The 17799-nt window shown below is 46.3% G+C and overlaps 1 protein-coding gene across 6 annotated transcripts in view; it reads left to right on the top strand.

Moving 5' to 3' along the window:
• The window catches only part of KAT7 (lysine acetyltransferase 7), a 35096-nt gene extending 26122 nt beyond the window's left edge, over positions 1 to 8974 (top strand). For 3 of the 6 annotated variants that reach the window (XM_047756998.1, XM_047756993.1, XM_047756994.1), the window contains 6 exons: positions 1767 to 1856; positions 2091 to 2231; positions 3493 to 3586; positions 5493 to 5639; positions 6518 to 6624; positions 7276 to 8974. In XM_047756998.1, the coding sequence (XP_047612954.1) occupies positions 1767 to 1856; positions 2091 to 2231; positions 3493 to 3586; positions 5493 to 5639; positions 6518 to 6624; positions 7276 to 7377 (681 nt within the window). In that variant the 3' untranslated portion in view covers positions 7378 to 8974. Of the gene's footprint in view, positions 1 to 1766; positions 1857 to 2090; positions 2275 to 3146; positions 3389 to 3492; positions 3589 to 5492; positions 5640 to 6517; positions 6625 to 7275 lie in introns of those variants that run through there. The other 3 variants (XM_047756995.1, XM_047756997.1, XM_047756996.1) reach the window with 3 other exon arrangements.
• Positions 8975 to 17799: the final 8825 nt, after the last annotated feature.

The raw sequence follows: 17799 nt of genomic DNA on the forward strand, positions 1-17799 counted from the left end.
TGTGAAAGACTGGCATTTTTATTGACGTGAACTGCTTACCCTTTTTCTTCTTCTTTGTTTATTTAGTGGCACTAATCAGTGGAGTAGCCAAAAAGCAAGAAATAGTGTGGGGGCAAAATGGGTCTAGATAAATCTGAGCATCAAGTAAACGTTCTAAATATTTGAGAATCTCTATTATGTGAGTTATAAGAAATCAGATTCCAGGAAATAAAAACCTGCTTTAACCCACACCTGTTCAAATTCCTGTTGCTTTAGGCGTAATCATAGAAATTTTTCTTTGGCCATGTGACCAACAGTTTGGCTTCTGTTTCTAAATGAATAACTGTTGTTAGTTTTTCTTACTGTTGGGAAGAGCCAGCATGAGTAAAGGGGCGGGGACAGGAAGAAACTCCAGGTGGAGGTTTCTTGAAGCAATCCCACTTAGTGCATGGTTGGACTTAGACGTGACAAAGTGGGGCATGATTCTTGAGTTGACCAAGAGTCACAATAAAATTTAATAGAAAATGTTCCACATACATAGGCTTTTTTTTTTTTTTTCCTGTCCTTTTAAGGCTGTACCTGCTGCATATGGAGGTTCCTGGGCTAGGGGTCAGCCTACGCCACAGCCACGCCAGATCTGAGCTGCGTCTGCGACTTAACACCACAGCTCAAGGCAGTACTGGATCCCCAACCCACTGAGTGAGGCCAGGGATGGAACCCACGTTCTCATGGATACTAGTTGGGTTTGTAACTGCTGAGCCACACACAATTGGAACTCCTATATACGATTTTTTTTTTTTTTTGGTCTTTTTAGGGCCTCACACGCAGCATGTGGAAGTTCCCAGGCTAGGGATCAAATCTGAGCTGTAGCTGCTAGCCTATAGCGCAGCTCCTGGCAATGCCGGATCCTTAACCCACTGAGCGAGGGCAGGGATCGAACCTGTGTCCCACGGATACTAGTTAGGTTTGTTACCACTGAGCCACAACAGAAACTCCTTAAATGATATTTTAATGTGTATTTTACATAAAACCTTTCAAGAATTCACATATTTACAACTGCGGCTTCCCTTCGGGCTACATTAAACCTATTAGCAATTGAGCGAGAGGAAAGGGGTACCTTGTGCCCCCTTGTGGCCAAGTTGTCATTCATCCCCAACCGAGTACTCCTAGCCTGGCTTCCTGCTGCTCAGTCAGGCTGCCTTGCCTCTTCCGGTTTTTGTTGTTTTGTTTTTGTTTTGTTTTTTTTAAGCCACAGGAGGACTTACTCATAACCTTCAAGTGTAACAAGGGGAACACTTGGAAAGGGGCCTGGTTGTTATCACTGGGTCTATTTTCTAATCTGAAAAAAAAAAAAAAGCCCATGGTGGTTTAGGTGCCAAGTTATTGGTAAAGGTGAGAGTACTTTTACTTAGCAACTCTAAGCTGCTAGAAATAAGCTGCTTAAGAATTTCCTGTTGGCACAGGACGTTTTGTAATAAGCCAGGGATATTTTTTATTTATCTTGCTTTTACGTAGTAGACGTTTAATCTCCTGGCTTGGAACATTACCAGCATACAATCTAGAAAACTTGTTCCAAACTGCTATAAAAATATCACAGCTCCTGCAGTGACTTTAGAAGCTTTTGTTCGTTTTCACTGAAAAAAAAAGAAATGTTTTGCTGTATGTTCTCAAGTTTGTCCACCTGTCCGTCTTAGCTAACCAGATTCAGCCTGCGACTCCTTTCCCTTTTGAGCGTCAGTCTTCCTGGGGAGGTTTGTTTCCCTGATGTGAGTCCCATTCTCTTGCAGGCTAAGTGTGTTTGGAAACACCCGCCTGGTGACGAGATATATCGCAAAGGTTCAATCTCTGTGTTTGAAGTGGATGGCAAGAAAAACAAGGTAAAAGGTGGTGCCGTCGGAAAGAGGGGTGGAACTGTTGTCCATTCGCAGGTTTTCAGAAGGAGCTTGTTTTGTCTCTGTGTCACATTGTAAAGAAGATAGAACTCTTCTCTTGGCCAAAATATACAGTTTCTGCTTCGCTAACACTAATGGTATGCGCTTCAGTTTTAGGCCTGTCTCTGATAAGTTTAAGAATCACTGGCCCACACATAATTGCTATTTCTCTGCTTCTAGATCTACTGCCAGAACCTGTGCCTGCTGGCCAAGCTTTTTCTGGACCATAAGACATTATATTATGATGTGGAACCCTTCCTGTTCTATGTTATGACAGAGGCGGACAACACTGGTTGTCACCTGATTGGATATTTTTCCAAGGTCAGCAGGATCTGGAGATTAAGAAGCTGATGACCAGAGCAGGGTGATTGATGTTGGCATATGGGGACGCACATCGATGACAGGGAGGCAGTTCCTGAGGGTGGCAGGGGCGGGGGGAGAGGGGGAAAGCCACCTAACAAAGATGATTTGATGCAAATGTGCAGTTCTTTATTAAAAGCTTCTGGTTTATTCACTTCTGGACTTGTGGGTTGAAGCTGCCTATTAATTACTGGCCAAAACCCTGCCTACTAACCCTCACGCCCACATCTGGTAGTCAAGCCAACTTTTCCCTATGTTACTAGTTTAGAACCAAGAATATGTTCCTTTTGCCTGGTTTCTAGCTGGCCTCCCTCAGTGTGCCTTTAAAGACTGAAGGCCAGGCTTTGCTTCTGATTTTTATTAAGTGACAACTGTCTTGAAAGAGAATTCACATACCATACAATTCACTCCTTTAATATGTACAATGCAGTGTTTTTTTGGTTTTTTGTTTTTCTTTTTTTTTTTTGTCTTTTTGCTATTTCTTTGGCCACTCCTCCGGCGTATGGAGGTTCCCAGGCTAGGGGTCCAATTGGAGCTGTAGCCACTAGCCTACGCCAGAGCCACAGCAACGCGGGATCTGAGCCGCTAACCCACAGCACAGCTCATGGCAACGCCGGATCCTTAACCCACTGAGCAGGGATCGAACCCACAACCTCATGGTTCCTAGTCGGATTCGTTAACCTCTGAGCCATGATGGAAACTCCTGCAGTGGTTTTCAGTATAAGAAACCCCCTGCCCATAAGCAGTCACTCCCTGTTTCCACTCAGTCCCTCCCAGCCCTACTGTCTCTGTAAGGTTGTCTTTTCTGAGCATGTCACGTAACTGGAATTGTACAATATGTGATTTAATCATGTTTCGCCCCCCCCCCCCTTCCAGAATGAGGATTTACTCTTTGGATCCCTCGCTTCTCCAGTAGGCATGTCCCCTGTGGAAAGACCGCTTTTAAAAAGGCTGCTCTAGACTGACTCAGCAGTCGATAAACATCTTGCTCTGCTCTGTGCCTATAAAGAACCCAGAGTCAGCCACCGTAAGATGAGACCGGAGGACTCGGCTAGGGAAACCCTGGGGTCATTGTAAAGGGTGGGGATGTACCAGCCCTGAGCCAGCGGCCATACTGGTTAGCATATACTTTGCAAGCAGCTGTATTTTGTATCTGTGGGACTCCTGACACCTTGGATTCCAAATCCTCATCGCCTGCTCATCTGTTCGCTCTTGATTTTAGGAAAAGAATTCATTCCTCAACTACAATGTATCCTGTATCCTTACCATGCCTCAGTACATGAGACAGGGCTATGGCAAGATGCTCATTGATTTCAGTAAGTGAAACAGCCAGGTCCTAAGTTCCACAAGCAGGGGCCTTGTGAATATGGTTGTTTGCCTTTTTGTCCGGTGCTCTTTACAGTTCCTGCCATGTAGTGGAATTACACTGGTATTAAGTGAATGAGTAAGTAGAGAAATCTGAATGTTGTTCTTAGTTTGGCCTGATAGACATGGAACACTTGAATGAATTTGGGACCCTGTGTTGGTCCCTAATGGTGGGAGGAGATAGAGGATAGAAAAGAAATCCCAATTGAGACGTAGGAATAGCACACACCTTCATAAGCCTTCAAATTTGATGTTAGGGATTTCAGTTTTGTTAAGACTTGTCTAGAGGCAGTCCATACATGTGGTAGAGGCTTTGAGTCTCATTAATGATGGATTCTGTATTTGGAAATTTACCTCTCTGAAATTGATTTGTAACCCACAAATCAACACACAGGGCACCCAGCAGCAAAAAAAAGTTAATTCTCAGATGAGGTCAAAGTGTCATGTTTTGGCTCTCTGTTTAAGCAAGTGTCCTCTTCACAGTCTCTTGGTGCCACGTTCATATTTTTGTGCTTTTTGTGGGCTGATTTTATTTTATTTTTTGGCCCCTCTGCAGCATGTGGAGTTCCTAGGCCAGGGATCAGATGATGCCTGGGATGGCAGTTGCAATCTAGGCGGCAGCTGCAGCAACGCTGGATCCTTAACCCACTGTGCTAGGCCTGGGATCAAACCTGTGTCCCATCGCTCCAGATGCATCATTGATCCTGCTGGGCTGCAGCAAGAACTCTCCTTGTTGCCGATTTTTTTTTTTTTTTTTCTTTTTACGGCTGCCCCTGTGGCATATGGAAGTTCCGAGGCTAGGGGTCAAATCAGAGTTGCAGCTGCAGGCCTCTGCCACACCCACAGCAACTCTGGATCCGAGCTGCCTCTTTGACCTATACCCCAACTCATCGCAATGCCAGATCCTTTAACCCACTGAGTAAGGCCAGGGATGGAACCCACATCCTCATGGATACTAGTTGGGTTCATTACCATTGAGCCATAATGGGAACTACGCTAGTTGGGTTCTTAACCTGCTGAAATACAACAGGAATTCCTGTTTTTTTTTTTTTTTTAAAGAGTTCCCTGATGTCCTAGGGGTTAAACATCCAGTATTGTTTCTGCCGTGGCTCTGCTCACTGATATGGCACACATTCAGTCTCTCATTTGGGAACTTTTGCCTGCCACGAGTGTGGCCAAAAAGACTTGCAGGGTTTTTTCTTTTGTTTGTCCGCTTTCAGATCTGTTTGTTTTTAACTCAAATCCAGATAGAACTGATATTGGGATTGATAGATGTATCTCATGAATCACCTTTAATATAAAAGTTCCTATTCCATCTTTTTTTTCTCTACTATTTATTTAAGAAAGCCGATTAATTATCTGCTGGTTTCCTAGAGTATGAGTTTTGCTGACTGCATCCCCCAGATGTTGATAATTACATGTTTGGACGTTAAAACTAGAGACTTTGTGAGATTCAGGTTGTGTCTGTCCCCTACCCCCTGCCAGTATTTCATAGGCAGTGCCGAGATAATCCATTCTTCAAGTTCAAAAGTTTGAAAGAGATTAAAAGCTGTGTAGTGAAACGGCTTCCCATCTCTTCCCACCTGTTCTGAATACTTACTTTCAAATAACTGTTGGTAAGTTTCTAGTGAAGCCTTCCAGAGTTGTTTTTAATGTCTATTAAGTAAGTGTGCATGTGTTCTGTTCCCCTTTTGTTGATATGAAGGCAGCCCGCTCTACAGCAGCCATGTAGGATCGCATTAAATGACTGAACCCTAATTGATATTGCAAAGCAGACTCTACACCTTAAATCTTTTGCCATGTTGGTACGTTGTTGTTAACAGGATGAGATACAGTGTCTGTATTGTTCCGTGGCAGGTTATTTGCTTTCCAAAGTGGAAGAAAAAGTTGGCTCCCCAGAACGTCCGCTTTCAGATCTGGGGCTCATAAGCTATCGCAGTTACTGGAAAGAAGTGCTTCTTCGTTACCTGCATAATTTCCAAGGCAAAGAGATTTCTATCAAAGGTTGGTTTTTTTTAAAATTTTTAAATTTTTTTTGTCTTTTTGCCTTTTCTAGGGCCGCTCCCGCGGCATATGGAAGTTCCCGGGCTAGGGGTTGAATCGACACTGTAGCCACCGGCCTACGCCAGAGCCACAGCAACGTGGGATCCGAGCCGCGTCTGCAACCTACACCACAGCTCACAGCAACGCCGGATCCTTAACCCACCGAGCGAGGCCAGGGATCAAATCCTCAACCTCATGGTTCCTAGTCAGATTCGTTAACCATTGGGCCACAATGGGAACTCCTCAAAGGCTGGTTTTTGATTCTTCGAGAATGGTTGTTACCCAAGATGTTAGCTCCACTGAATATTCTGGCTTTTCTCCTTGGCCCTGTTCATGCTTTGTGACCTGCAGAGGTCATGTCCCATTCTGTGTTCCATCTAGATGTGCGAGTGGAAGGCCCGCCGAATATGGGCTCCTCCCTAAAGGTGCCTAAGGATTCCAGAGCATTTGGCCCTTGGGACTGGTCATATGATTTGGTTTCTCAAATCTCGGGTTGCTAACACTTTAATTCTCAACAGACGTTAAGAAATTTCAAGTTTCTTAACACAGGAGCTTCTGACAGTCCCGAGTCCTTGAGCAAGAGTGGAAGAATTGAGTTTGGTCTGTCTTTGACCTTGATTTCTATAGCTGCCAAGGTGGTTTCTGCTGTAATATCCCTCTTCTGTATTTATTTGAACTGGTCCAATGAATGCTTCATAAACTTTCTGAGCGGGTAGGGTTGAGTAGCCAAGATTCCAAATATTTGGGGGTCCATCTAGATTTCCTCCCAGGGAATGGGGTCTTGGTAGGGAGTGGGGATCTTCATTTTGGACAAGTTCTCAGTAGCACTTCTGTTTCAGAAATTAGCCAGGAGACAGCTGTGAATCCTGTGGACATTGTCAGCACTCTGCAAGCCCTTCAGATGCTCAAATATTGGAAAGGAAAACACCTAGTTTTGAAGAGACAGGTAACGTTTCTGTCAGCCTCTTCATGGTCATTACTGAGTGTCCCTTGAGGCTTGGCAGAGTAACGTGGGGCCTTCACACCCTAAAGTACCCTTCCCTTCCTAAAGGAGCCTGACTCTATGCACCTTTTATTTGGTCTCTTCGTTAGTCCTATCTCTGATCCTATCCTTATCAGAAGCTTTTGGTGAGCTCCTGTCTCAGATTCGGATGACATAAATGGAAGCTGCTCCAGTTAAGCGGCTTTATGTTGTACTGTAGGACTTCTGTCCTTCGATGGTTTTCTGAGATCAGAAACTGCTCCTCTGTGGAGAAAATCTTTATAAACTCCAGGGCTCATGGAAGTCTGTTTTAATTCCTTCACCATGCCATCTCAGCTCATGCCTATTTGAAATTTTTTTAAGTTGACACATAGCATTTAATAAGGGAAGACGAATAATGATTTTCAGGTCTTAACCAAGGCCATAGTAGGAAGAAATGGATTAGGTAGGAAAGCATTTTGTAAATCAAAAGGTAACTTTTTATATCTGCTTCACACCTTAGTATGTTATTCAAGCTTTGGCGATTTCTTCTTTGCTCTCTATCGTCTTGGAATCCACGTATGCAGATATTTTAGTCACATGGACGTAATAATTGTTCTCCTTGTTCTCCCCCAGGACCTGATCGATGAGTGGATAGCCAAAGAGGCCAAAAGATCCAACTCCAATAAAACCATGGATCCAAGCTGTTTAAAATGGACCCCGCCCAAGGGCACTTAAAGTGACCCGTTCCTCCGAGCCAGCGAACCCCAGCAGTAGGAATCCGTACCCTAGGGATCTGTCTGTCATTTCTGTTGCTCTTGTGATTGGCAAGTACAGTATCCTTCGGGAAGGCCATCCCCCTCAGGACTGTCCTGGCTCTGACCTTCGTGTACACTGCAGACGCTGGTTCTGAGGAACTGTTGTTTCGGCCTCAGTGAGGTTGCCCGGATGGGATCTCTGTGAGACTTGAGTGCAGATCCCTCGTAGCACTGACCCCAGGTGTTCTGTTTTGGTACTGTACCTGTCCAGTCACTGGTTCTCTCCTCACGTCCTCTGGCCCCCCGAGGTTGTGTCGTGTCTTCTAAACTTGGTAATAGTGCTTCTTGCCACCCGGTCACCAGACCGCCAACTATGGTTGCCACCGCCAGCACCTTTCCAGTTACTCCTTCCATGTGTCTTTGGAGGGGCAGGGAAGAGGTAACACTTCCACGTGTGTATGTGTGTGTGCTGGGAGGGGGTCCCTTCCCTTTGGATTTCATCTCACTTTAGGTTTTTTTGCTCCTCCGTTTTTATTGAAAGACCTGTTTTTGATCAGTATCAGGCTGACCAGAGCCAAATACCCTAGCAGCTCCCTCCCAGGGGTGAGTCTTGGTGACAGCACACTGTCCAGATGAGACGGAGAAAAGGACTGAGAGGTGGTGATTCTGCATTTTGATTTGCGTTCACCTGTGGGCAGCGGGCAGTATCTTGGTGGAAGGGGATGGAACACTACTTTTGGCCTCACCAGAACATGCCCGGCAGTAAATGCTTTCTTCTCTTTACTCCCTGCCCCTTTTTACATTTGCAGGTGCCAAAGTAATGGCCAGTTCTCCCTTTCATGCTGCCTGTTAAACTGGTTAATTAGACTGCAGAAACCTTTTCTCCAGTCCCCGGCTGCTCTAGCACACCTCTCCCTGCACATGGGTTGCATTGCTTTTGTCTGAACATCCTCGGAGAAGTGATTGAAAGTGACTTCCTTATCTCAGACCATGACTCGGCAAGGCAGAGTGGCCACCCCTGCCAAGGTTTGCTTCTCTTTGCACCAGTGCCTCACCCTCCCTCTAGGACGAAAGTGCTCATGCCCTTCCAAGAACTCCTCCTCCATTTCCTTTTTGGGACTTGGCACCCTCCCCCCCATTCTCTGGCCTCCTATTTTTGGTGGTGTTTAAGCGAAGGAAGAGACGCTCCCTCTAATTTCTCTCTAGCCCATTATAACCTGCTATCTTGGGGCAGCTTTTGATGTCTGACATGTCACCCTCCCCGGCTTGGTCTCCTGCAACACCACGGTCTTCATGCAGAGCCCTCACCACAATCCCGACTCTGGTCATTTGTGCCTTTCTCTTGTCATCTTTGTACACTACTTATATTCACTGTGGGTTGGGGGGAGCTCATTTTAAGCATGTTCGGTGGCAGCTCCCTGCCAGTTTCAGTGTCACTGTTAAAATTTATCCAAAAGCAACTTCACTGGGGGTTTTCTTAAGGGGTAAAGGCCTTTTACAGAAGCTAACCCTTCCCCACATGTGGTAGAATGTGCTCTTCTGTATCTCCTCCTCAATAAAGCATGTTCTCTGCTCAAGTCCGTTTCACCCGGGAGCTCTCATTGACGTACGCAGCAGTGCCGCTGACCTGCTGCTAATAGTGAACGCACTCGGGATTTGTTTTCCTGACGGTAACCCGACTGCCGAGGGACGTGGTGGGTGGCTGTGGAAAGCTTTTTTTCCCTCCGATGCAGGCCGTGGATAGAGGGAGTGCCCTCTCTGAACTTGTCTGGTGGGTGGGGTAAATTCTGTCCCACGCTGGTTCCAGCTGACAGGTGTGAGTAACAGTGACGGGTCCGTATTATCCGTTCGTCCATGAAGTTCAATTTCCCCTGATTTCCAGAGCGGGAGAACCAGCAGGAAGTTCGAAGAGGTGGGGTATGATCCGTAGTTGCCGGAGGTGGGAACAGATAACCCTGCCTTCCGATCTCCAGGCTTATTTGCCAGTAGTGAGCCGGGCCGCCTCTAATCACTGTCTTTCTCAGGTTGAGATGCTTTCTGAAAGTAGCTGCATTTTCCCGTACCAGGAAAGGGAGGCCAGGCACTTCACTGGGTAGTGGAAAGGAGGGTGGTGTTGCCCACTGTGGCCAGTGGGGGTAAGAACCTCTCCTGCAGACACACCAAGGGTCCTCCATCCTTCGTAAGTTTAGGGTCCTGTGTGTCACCTATGGGGTAGGAGATGGGATGGAGAGAAACTTAAGCTTGTAGAGTAACCCTTCTTACTCTCATCTTAGAAAGACGTATGCCCAGATTTCCCTGTTCTAGGTATTTGTATCAAAGGGAAGCTCTGCTCTCTGTCACCTTAAAAAAAAAAAATTGAAGTAGGTAAGATGGACCATGAGAATGGATGCTGAGAGGTCAAGGCGCTTGAAGGTTTTGTGCGCAGTCCAGATCTCAAGCCTCCGATAAAAATCAAAGCCTCCGATAAAAAAATCAAAATCTGTGGTTTCAATTCTTAAAGGTATGGGACAGAGTTTTCACTTCCTTGGCTAGTTTGAGTAAGATTGTCCCCCTCTAACTCCTTTTTTTTTGTCTTTTTGTCTTTCTGTCTTTCTGTCTTTTCCAGGGCTGCATCTGCGGCATGTGGAGGTTCCCAGGCTAGGGATCTAATCAGAGCTATAGCCGCGGGCCTACACCACAAGCCACAGCAACGCCAGGTCAAAGCCAAGACAGCTATCTACACCACAGCTCACGGCAATGCCAGATCTTTAACCCCACTGAGCGACGCCAGGGATCGAACCCGCAACCTCATGGTTCCTAGTTGGATTTGTTAACCACTGAGCCACAACGGGAACTCCATCTAACTCCTTTTTACCTACACAAAAGAAGCTCAGCTGCTTAGGTTCCTTCATCAGAAGAGCAGAATTATTCCTGGGTCTAGTTCCTGAAACCCTCAAAATGGAAGCAGCTACTCTGGATCTAGAGCGAGAGCACCCTAGCCCGTGCTGCTTGCTTCCTATGTGCTCTGTGCTGGGTACCTTCACACTGCCTCCTATGACCCTCATGTGAGCCCAGGGCCGTAGAAATTCACACCAGTTTTGTGTGTGTGTGGTTTTTTTTTTTGGCTTTTTGCCATTTCTTGGGCCGCTTCTGCGGCATATGGGAGGTTCCCCAGGCTAGGGGTCTAATCGGAGCTGTAGCCGCCAGCCTACGCCAGAGCCACAGCAACACGGGACCCAAGCCATGTTTGCGACCTACACCACAGCTCACAGCAACACTGGATCCTTAACCCACTGAGCAAGGGCAGGGATTGAACCCACAACCTCATGGTTCCTAGTTGGATTCGTTAACCACTGTGCCATGACGGGAACTGAGGAATTCACACCAGTTTTGCAGAAGGAGACCTGGAGCACAAGGGGACACACTAAGTATCCAAGGCAGAAATTTCAGATGGAGATGAAAGAACTGATTTTAGTTGCTCTTATAGGCAGCATTCGGGGGCCAGCGATAAAGATGTGCCTCAGTCTGGCTCTGCTTCTGATCAGTGAGCGCTGACCCTTTACTTACGTGGTTTCCTTCTGTCCTTACCACACGAGCACTGTAAGGTGTATATCATAGCCCTTTTCCACACGAGGAAACTTTGAGGCTCTGAGGTCTTGCTGCTGGGTTATAGAGACTTGCTTCTCTGGTTCCAAAACCCATACTTGCGACGATGCCGTCCTGAGTCATCTGATGCCTCTGCCTGCTTTCGCATTTCTCACAAGGGGGAATAGTGAGTCACATTAAGTAATTTTTAAGAATATGGTGTGCCCTTTATATGGCAGGATGGTGCTTTTGACATGTCCTCAGCTTGGGTTCGTCCCTGCAGTTCTGGGCAGGGTGCCTGGCTGGGGTTAGGAATGGCTTCTAATGGAGTTCATGTGAAGCCAGGATAGAGGAAGACCACAGCCTGCTTACAGCATGCATTCCTTCTGGGATATGAAACAAATGAAAAGCAGCTTTTTGGATGTGTATTAGAAACTGTTTCAGAGGTAATCACAGGCACGTCTGCCTTTTCCTCCTTTGAAGAGCAATTGGTAAGCGAAGTGATGTTTAAGAAGCTTCGTTTTTACAAAAGGAGCTACAATCAAGCAGCGTATCCATCAGCAGTGATCCTTACCCTTTGTTCTTCGGACCTTTGGAGAATCTAACCAAAGCATTGGGTTTTTTTTTTGTTTTTTTTTTAAGTGTACGTAATGCACACATTTTTCTACAGTTCGTGAAACTGAAACTTTGAAGTCCATTTCTGAAAGCTCCAGTGACAAGGCCCTAAGCTAGTTCTCCCAGGTGAGGTCCAGTGAGGACCAGGGGAGAAGGCTTGGCTCAATGTGAGTTTCCTTCCAGTGGCTTCGCAGGCACACTTACATGTACACAGGGTATATCACGTGTTCAGAGAATAGGTGCTACTTATTCTCTGCTCCTTTGCTAAGTATATATGACACCAAGAATTCTAGAAACTGCCTTTTCCCATTCATTGGAACATGCAGTTATAGAATTGGACCTCCCCTGGTTTTGCCCCAGCGGGCTTTCTGCTACAAACTTGTGTGACTGCCTCTTCCAGACTGTTTCCTGCTGAGGGCAGTATAATTGCCCACTTCCTTTGTGGTGTCTTCAATAAAATGCCAAAGAGCGTCAGTAAGAAGGAAAAAAAGGACTACCCCGTGGTGGAAGATGTCCCTTGTGCTGAAATACCAGTTTCTTTTCTGTCTTGTGCAATACCTGTAGATGCAGGTCAAGCCACCACCATTTGGGGGTTTGGAACATTGTTTATTTGTGCCCAAGAGTGGAGAAAATAACCTGTGCTGTTGCGTAACTTTGGCTCCATTGTTCTTCCCAGATGTACTATGTGAGATATAAACACCTTTATCCTGTGTCCTGCTTGTCCATTCCAAGAAGCCAGTGTTCTCAACTGGCTATTTGGGGATTTTTTGGTTTTTAGGGCTGCACCCGTGACATACTACGGAGGTTCCCAGGCTAGGGAACCAATCGGAGCTACAGCTGCCGGCCTACACCACAGCCACAGCAACACAGGATCCAAGCTGCGTCTGCGACTACACCACAGCTCACAGTAACGCCAGATCCTTAACCCACTGAGTGAGGCCAGGGACTGAACCCACAACCTTGTGGTTCCTAGTTGGATTTGTTTCCGCTGCACCATGGTGGGAACTCCTCAACTGGCTATTTGTTTCTGGAAACCACTCACATCATATTTAATCCATTCCGAAGTTTTTAGAAACCTGTACTCTGACCTCACAAAAAAGGTGTGGTACCTCACCTCCCAGCTCCTTCCAATAAGAGCTGCTTTTCGGAGTTCCCGTCGTGGCGCAGTGGTTAACAAATCCAACTAGGAACCATGAGGTTGCGGGTTCAATCTTTGCCCTTGCTCAGTGGGTTAAGGATCCGGCGTTGCCGGGAGCTGTGGTGTAGGCTGCAGACGCGGCTCAGATCCTGCGTTGCTGTGGCTCCGGCATAGGCTGGCGGCTACAGCTCCGATTCGACCCCTAGCCTGGGAACCTCCATGTGCCGCAGGAGCGGCCCAAGAAATGGCAAAAAGACAAAACAAAAAAAACTGCTTTTCCTTCTAGTGTATAGGCTGGGTTTTTGACTTGCTTTCACCAATCAAATGTGGCAGAAGTGATATTCTGGCAGCTTCTACTTTTGCTTTTGGAAACTAGCTAACATGTTTCCAAACCAGAAGCTGGAACTAAACAATTTTGAGGGACCCGGTAAGGCCCTGTCTAGGAGAACCGGTGTGCTGAAGCCAATTGCATCCAGACCCCACCTCATGAGCCCAGCTGGGTGCAACCTCATGAGTGAGTCCTGCCAAACCTAAGGATTCATGAGAAATACTTTTAAACCATTATTTTGGAATGATTTGATCCACAGCAGAGGGTAAGTGAAAAAAAGGACTTGAAATTAAAGGACTGGAATTCAGTTGTGGGTTTGTAGTGTTTGGGTGGTAGATTTTGTTAACTGATTACCTGTGATTGGAAATGGGAGGTACCCAGAGGACCACCACCTTGTCTTAACTCCAGGGTACTGTTCATGCGGGCCCAGTTTAACTCAGCTGTATGTCTCAGCTGTCTGTCAGACTGCCTCTCTGAGGTCCCTCCCTAGCCTTGGAATTAGACACCTTCCTACAGAAGTGGATCAGAAAAAGTGAGTATCCTGCTATCAAGACACAGCTCTTGGAGTTCCCCTCGTGGCACAGTGGAAACGAATCTGACTAGGAACCATGAGGTTGACGGTTTGATCCCTGGCCTCGCTCAGTGGCTTAAGGATCTGGTGTTGCCATGTGCTGTGGTGTAGGTTGCTGACTCTGCTCGGATCTGACATGGCTGTGATTGTGGCATAGGTCGGCTGCTGTAGCTCCGATTGACCCCTACCCTGGGAACCTCCACATGCTGCAGGGCGGCCCTAAAAAGACAAAAGGGAAAAAAAAAAAAAAAAAAGACACAGCTCTTAACGTGCTGAGGAATTCACATGGCTTCCATTGCTCCTTGGATTAAATTCACATTTATTCTACATGTATCTCCACAATCTAACTCGACCTACGTAGCTTTCATTGTTCCCCTGCGTAATCTCCATCTCTTTTCATGTTTTTACAGGAAAAATGTCAGCATTCCCTGAAGTGTTTCCTATCAAACACAAAGTATTATGGGCAATGCAGGTACTACAGTCAGACTTGAAAACAGCTAAATTTACATATCAGTATGTCTTGAGTTCAGGGCTTCTCAAAGTCTCCCTCTTAGGATTTTCCAAGGAGTCTGTATCATTACCTAAAATTATTTGATCTGGAAGGATTTTTTTCCTTTTTGTGTGTGTGTGTGGGGGGTAACACCCATGGCATATGGAAGTTCCCTGGCTAGGGATTGAGTCCGAGCCGCAGCTGTGGCCACAACCGATCCTTAACCTGTTGTGCCACAGTGGGAGCTCAAAGATTTTTTTTTTGATGAAATTCATTCAGTAAACATTTATTTTTTTATTATTCAATGAATTTATCACATCTGTAGTTGTATAATGAGGATCACAATCCAATTTCACAGGATTTCCATCCCACAACCCAAGCACATCCCCCCACGCCCCAAACTGTCTCCTCCAGAGACCAAAAGTTTTTCAATGTCTGTGAGTCAGCATCTGTTCTGCAAAGAAGCTCAGTCTGTCCTTTTTTCAGATTCTACATGTCCGTGAAAGCATTTGATGTTGGTGTCTCATTGTATGGCCGACTTTACTCAAGGATTTTCTTGAAAGGACGAGTATATTGGGGGGGCAGACATTTGGAAGTTTTTCCTATCTATTGAAGTGACCTAGTTATAAAGGAATTTGTGAAGACTTCCTATAATTCTGCCTGAGACTTGTCTGTATAGTTGTGTCCTACATCAAGGAAATGTAGGGTAGGGGTCAAGTATGTGAAGCAAAGGACCTTTGGGTCAAATCTTGGCTCTGCCATTTCCAGTGTAGAGTGGGTAAAGGAGTTCCCTTGTGGTGCAGTGGGTTAAGGATCTGGTGTCGCTGCGGCAGCCTGGGTCACTGCTGTGGTGTGGATTTGACCCCTGGCCCAGGAATTTTCACAGGCCACATGTGCAGCCAAAAATAAAAATTGAAGTATAGTTGAAACAATATTTCATTAGTACAGCAGTGATTCAGTTGTACATATACTTTTTCAGATTCTTTTCCCTTACAGGTTATTGCAAAATATTGAGTATAGTTCCCTGGGCTATACAGTAAGTCTTGTTGGTTGCCTATTTTATATATAGTTGTGTATATATGTTAATCCCAACCTCCTAATTTATTTTTAAAAAATTTTTTTGTAGTTGATTTACAGTGTTCTGTCAATTTCTCCTGTACAGCAAAGTTATCCAGTTATACATACATATATTTTTTTTTCTCACATTGTTCTCCATTGTGTTCCATCATAAGTTACTGGATATGGTTCCTTTTGCTATACAGCAGGATCTCATTGCTTATCCACTCCAGATTCAGTAGTTTGCATCTCTTAACCCCAAACTCCCGGTCCATTCCACTCCCTACCCCATCCCCTTTGGCAACCACAAGTCTGTTTTCCAGTCCATGAGTTTGTTGCTTTTCTGTAAATAGGTTCATTTGTGCCATATATTAGATTCCAAGTATAAATGATATCATATGGTATTTGTGTTTCTCTTTCTGACTTCACTAAGTATGAGTCTTTAGTTCCATCCATGTTGCTGCAAATGGCATTATTTTGTTCTTTTTTAAGGCTGAGTAGTATTTATTCCATTGTGTATATGTACCACACCTTCTTAATCCATTCATCTGTTGATGGACATTTAAGTTGTTTCCATGTCTTGGCTATTGTGAATCAACATCCTAATTTCTTTTTGTCTTTTTAGGGCCCCCCTGCAGCATATGGAGGTTCTCAGGCTAGGGGTCCAATCGGACCTGTAGCTACCAGCCTATGCCACAGCAACAGCAACATGGGATCCAAGTCACATCTGCGACCTATACCAGATCCTTAACTCACTGAGTGAGGCCAGGGATGGAACCTGTGTCCTCATGGATACTAGGCGGGTTCGTTAACCACTGAGCCACAATGGAAACTCCCCAACATCCTAACTTAGAGGACAATTTACCTGTGTAAGTTGTCTTGCAGAAGGCCTGATACATTCACATTCATCTGTACACAAAAGACATAGAGCTTACAGTCTCCTGGAGAAGACTAATATTAAATACGCAGGATTTCTAATTGTGATCAGCACTGTGAAGGGCAAAGGCCAAGCTCTTGTGTAAGCGTAACTGGAGGGAAGTAGTTGAGTGTGATTACCAAGGAAGCCCTGTCTAAAGAAGGGCCTTTCTTTATCCTGGGACCTGAAGGATGAGGAGTTTAGCCAAGGGGGTGGGGGTGGGGGCGGGGGGAGCATGGAAGGACTGGGGGCAACATTCAGATGGAGAGCCTGAGCAGAGACCCAGGAAGAGGTGAGCCCTTGGTGTGCCCGAGGGTCAGAGAAATCCTGGTGACAGCCAGCAAGGTGGCTGAGGGGGGAGGATCAGAACAAAGGGCTTTGGAGGCCCCACCTAGAATGTCAAGTTTATCTAGGACACTGAACTGTGGTCAGTAGGGGACAGACAGGGGCTTCGTGCTCTGGGTGGAGAATGGAAGGGGGCCTGGTCTGGCGGTGAGGGGGGGAGCAAGAACATCTCCCAGGAGGCTGCTGCCCTCCACTCAAGGGAAGACAGTGCCTCGTGTTAGTGGGAAGGTGGCAAAATGGATTCTAGGTAGATTCGGAAGAACCAGCAACTTAGGGGACATGTTTTGATGGAGTGAGGAGTGGACAGTCGCTCCCAGGTTTCCAGCCTGCAGCAGGGAACATGGAAGTGCCAACCTAGATGTGAGCTGAGGTAACGGTTAGCTCTGGAGATGTGGGTCAAGAGTTCAGCCTTTGGGAGTTCCTGTTGTGGCTCTAAAGGTTAATGAACCCAAGTAGTATCCAAGTGGACATGAGTTTGATCCCTGACCTCGCTCAGTGGGTTAAGGATCCGGCGTGGCTGTAAGCTGAGGTGTAGGTTGCAGATGCGGCTTAGATCCTGAGTTGCTGTGGCAGTGGCGTAGGCCAGCAGCTGCAGCTCCGATTCGACCCCTAGCCTGGGAACCTCCCTATGCTGCGGGTACGGCCCTAACAAGACAAAAAAAAAAAAAAAATTCAGCCTTGGCACATGTTGAGTTTGAGGACTACGAGATAGATGTTCAGTTATCAGTAGCTGCTGATACAGAGTTCAGTTACTTGTATTAAGTGTGGCCCCCTCGGGGTTCTCTAGGACAGGGCATTGTGAGTCCGGTCAAAACCCTCTTCAGGGACCTCTTAGGTGCAGAGCGCTACTTGGCACTGGCGTGAAGATAAGTAAGAGGTGGTCTGTGTGCTTGAGAAACCCTGTTGTTGAGATAAACTGTTTAACATGTGAGAGCTGTGGTGGGAGTCTATGCAGAGTGCTTCGGGGACTTGGTGGAGGGAGTGAATGGGTCGTTCCCAGGTTGGAAAAGCTTTAAGGAGACGTTGACCTCTGAGTCAGGATTCACTAGCATCAGAGGAGAACAATGTGTGCAGAAACCAGTTTGAGTGAACACGGTGGGTTGGAAAAGCATCGTCGGTGAGCAGGGAAGGGGTGGCCTTGGCACAGAGTGAACACATCTCCCCTCCCCCTGTGGTCATTCGGTCTTTGAGGACAAATTCCTGGCTTCTTTCATACTCCCAGTCCCGCGTGGGTGCCCAGCAAAGTGCCGGCACAGACAGGGAACTTGCTAAATAGTGACTTCAGTTTTTTCTCCCATGTCCCAAACTTCAAGCGCAGCAATAAAATCTTCAGTCCTTTTTTGTGGATCCCGCGGGGTGGGTTGTTAGAGTGAACCACC

The sequence above is a fragment of the Phacochoerus africanus genome, chromosome 14, assembly GCF_016906955.1.
Source record: "Phacochoerus africanus isolate WHEZ1 chromosome 14, ROS_Pafr_v1, whole genome shotgun sequence".
Lineage (NCBI taxonomy): Eukaryota > Metazoa > Chordata > Mammalia > Artiodactyla > Suidae > Phacochoerus > Phacochoerus africanus.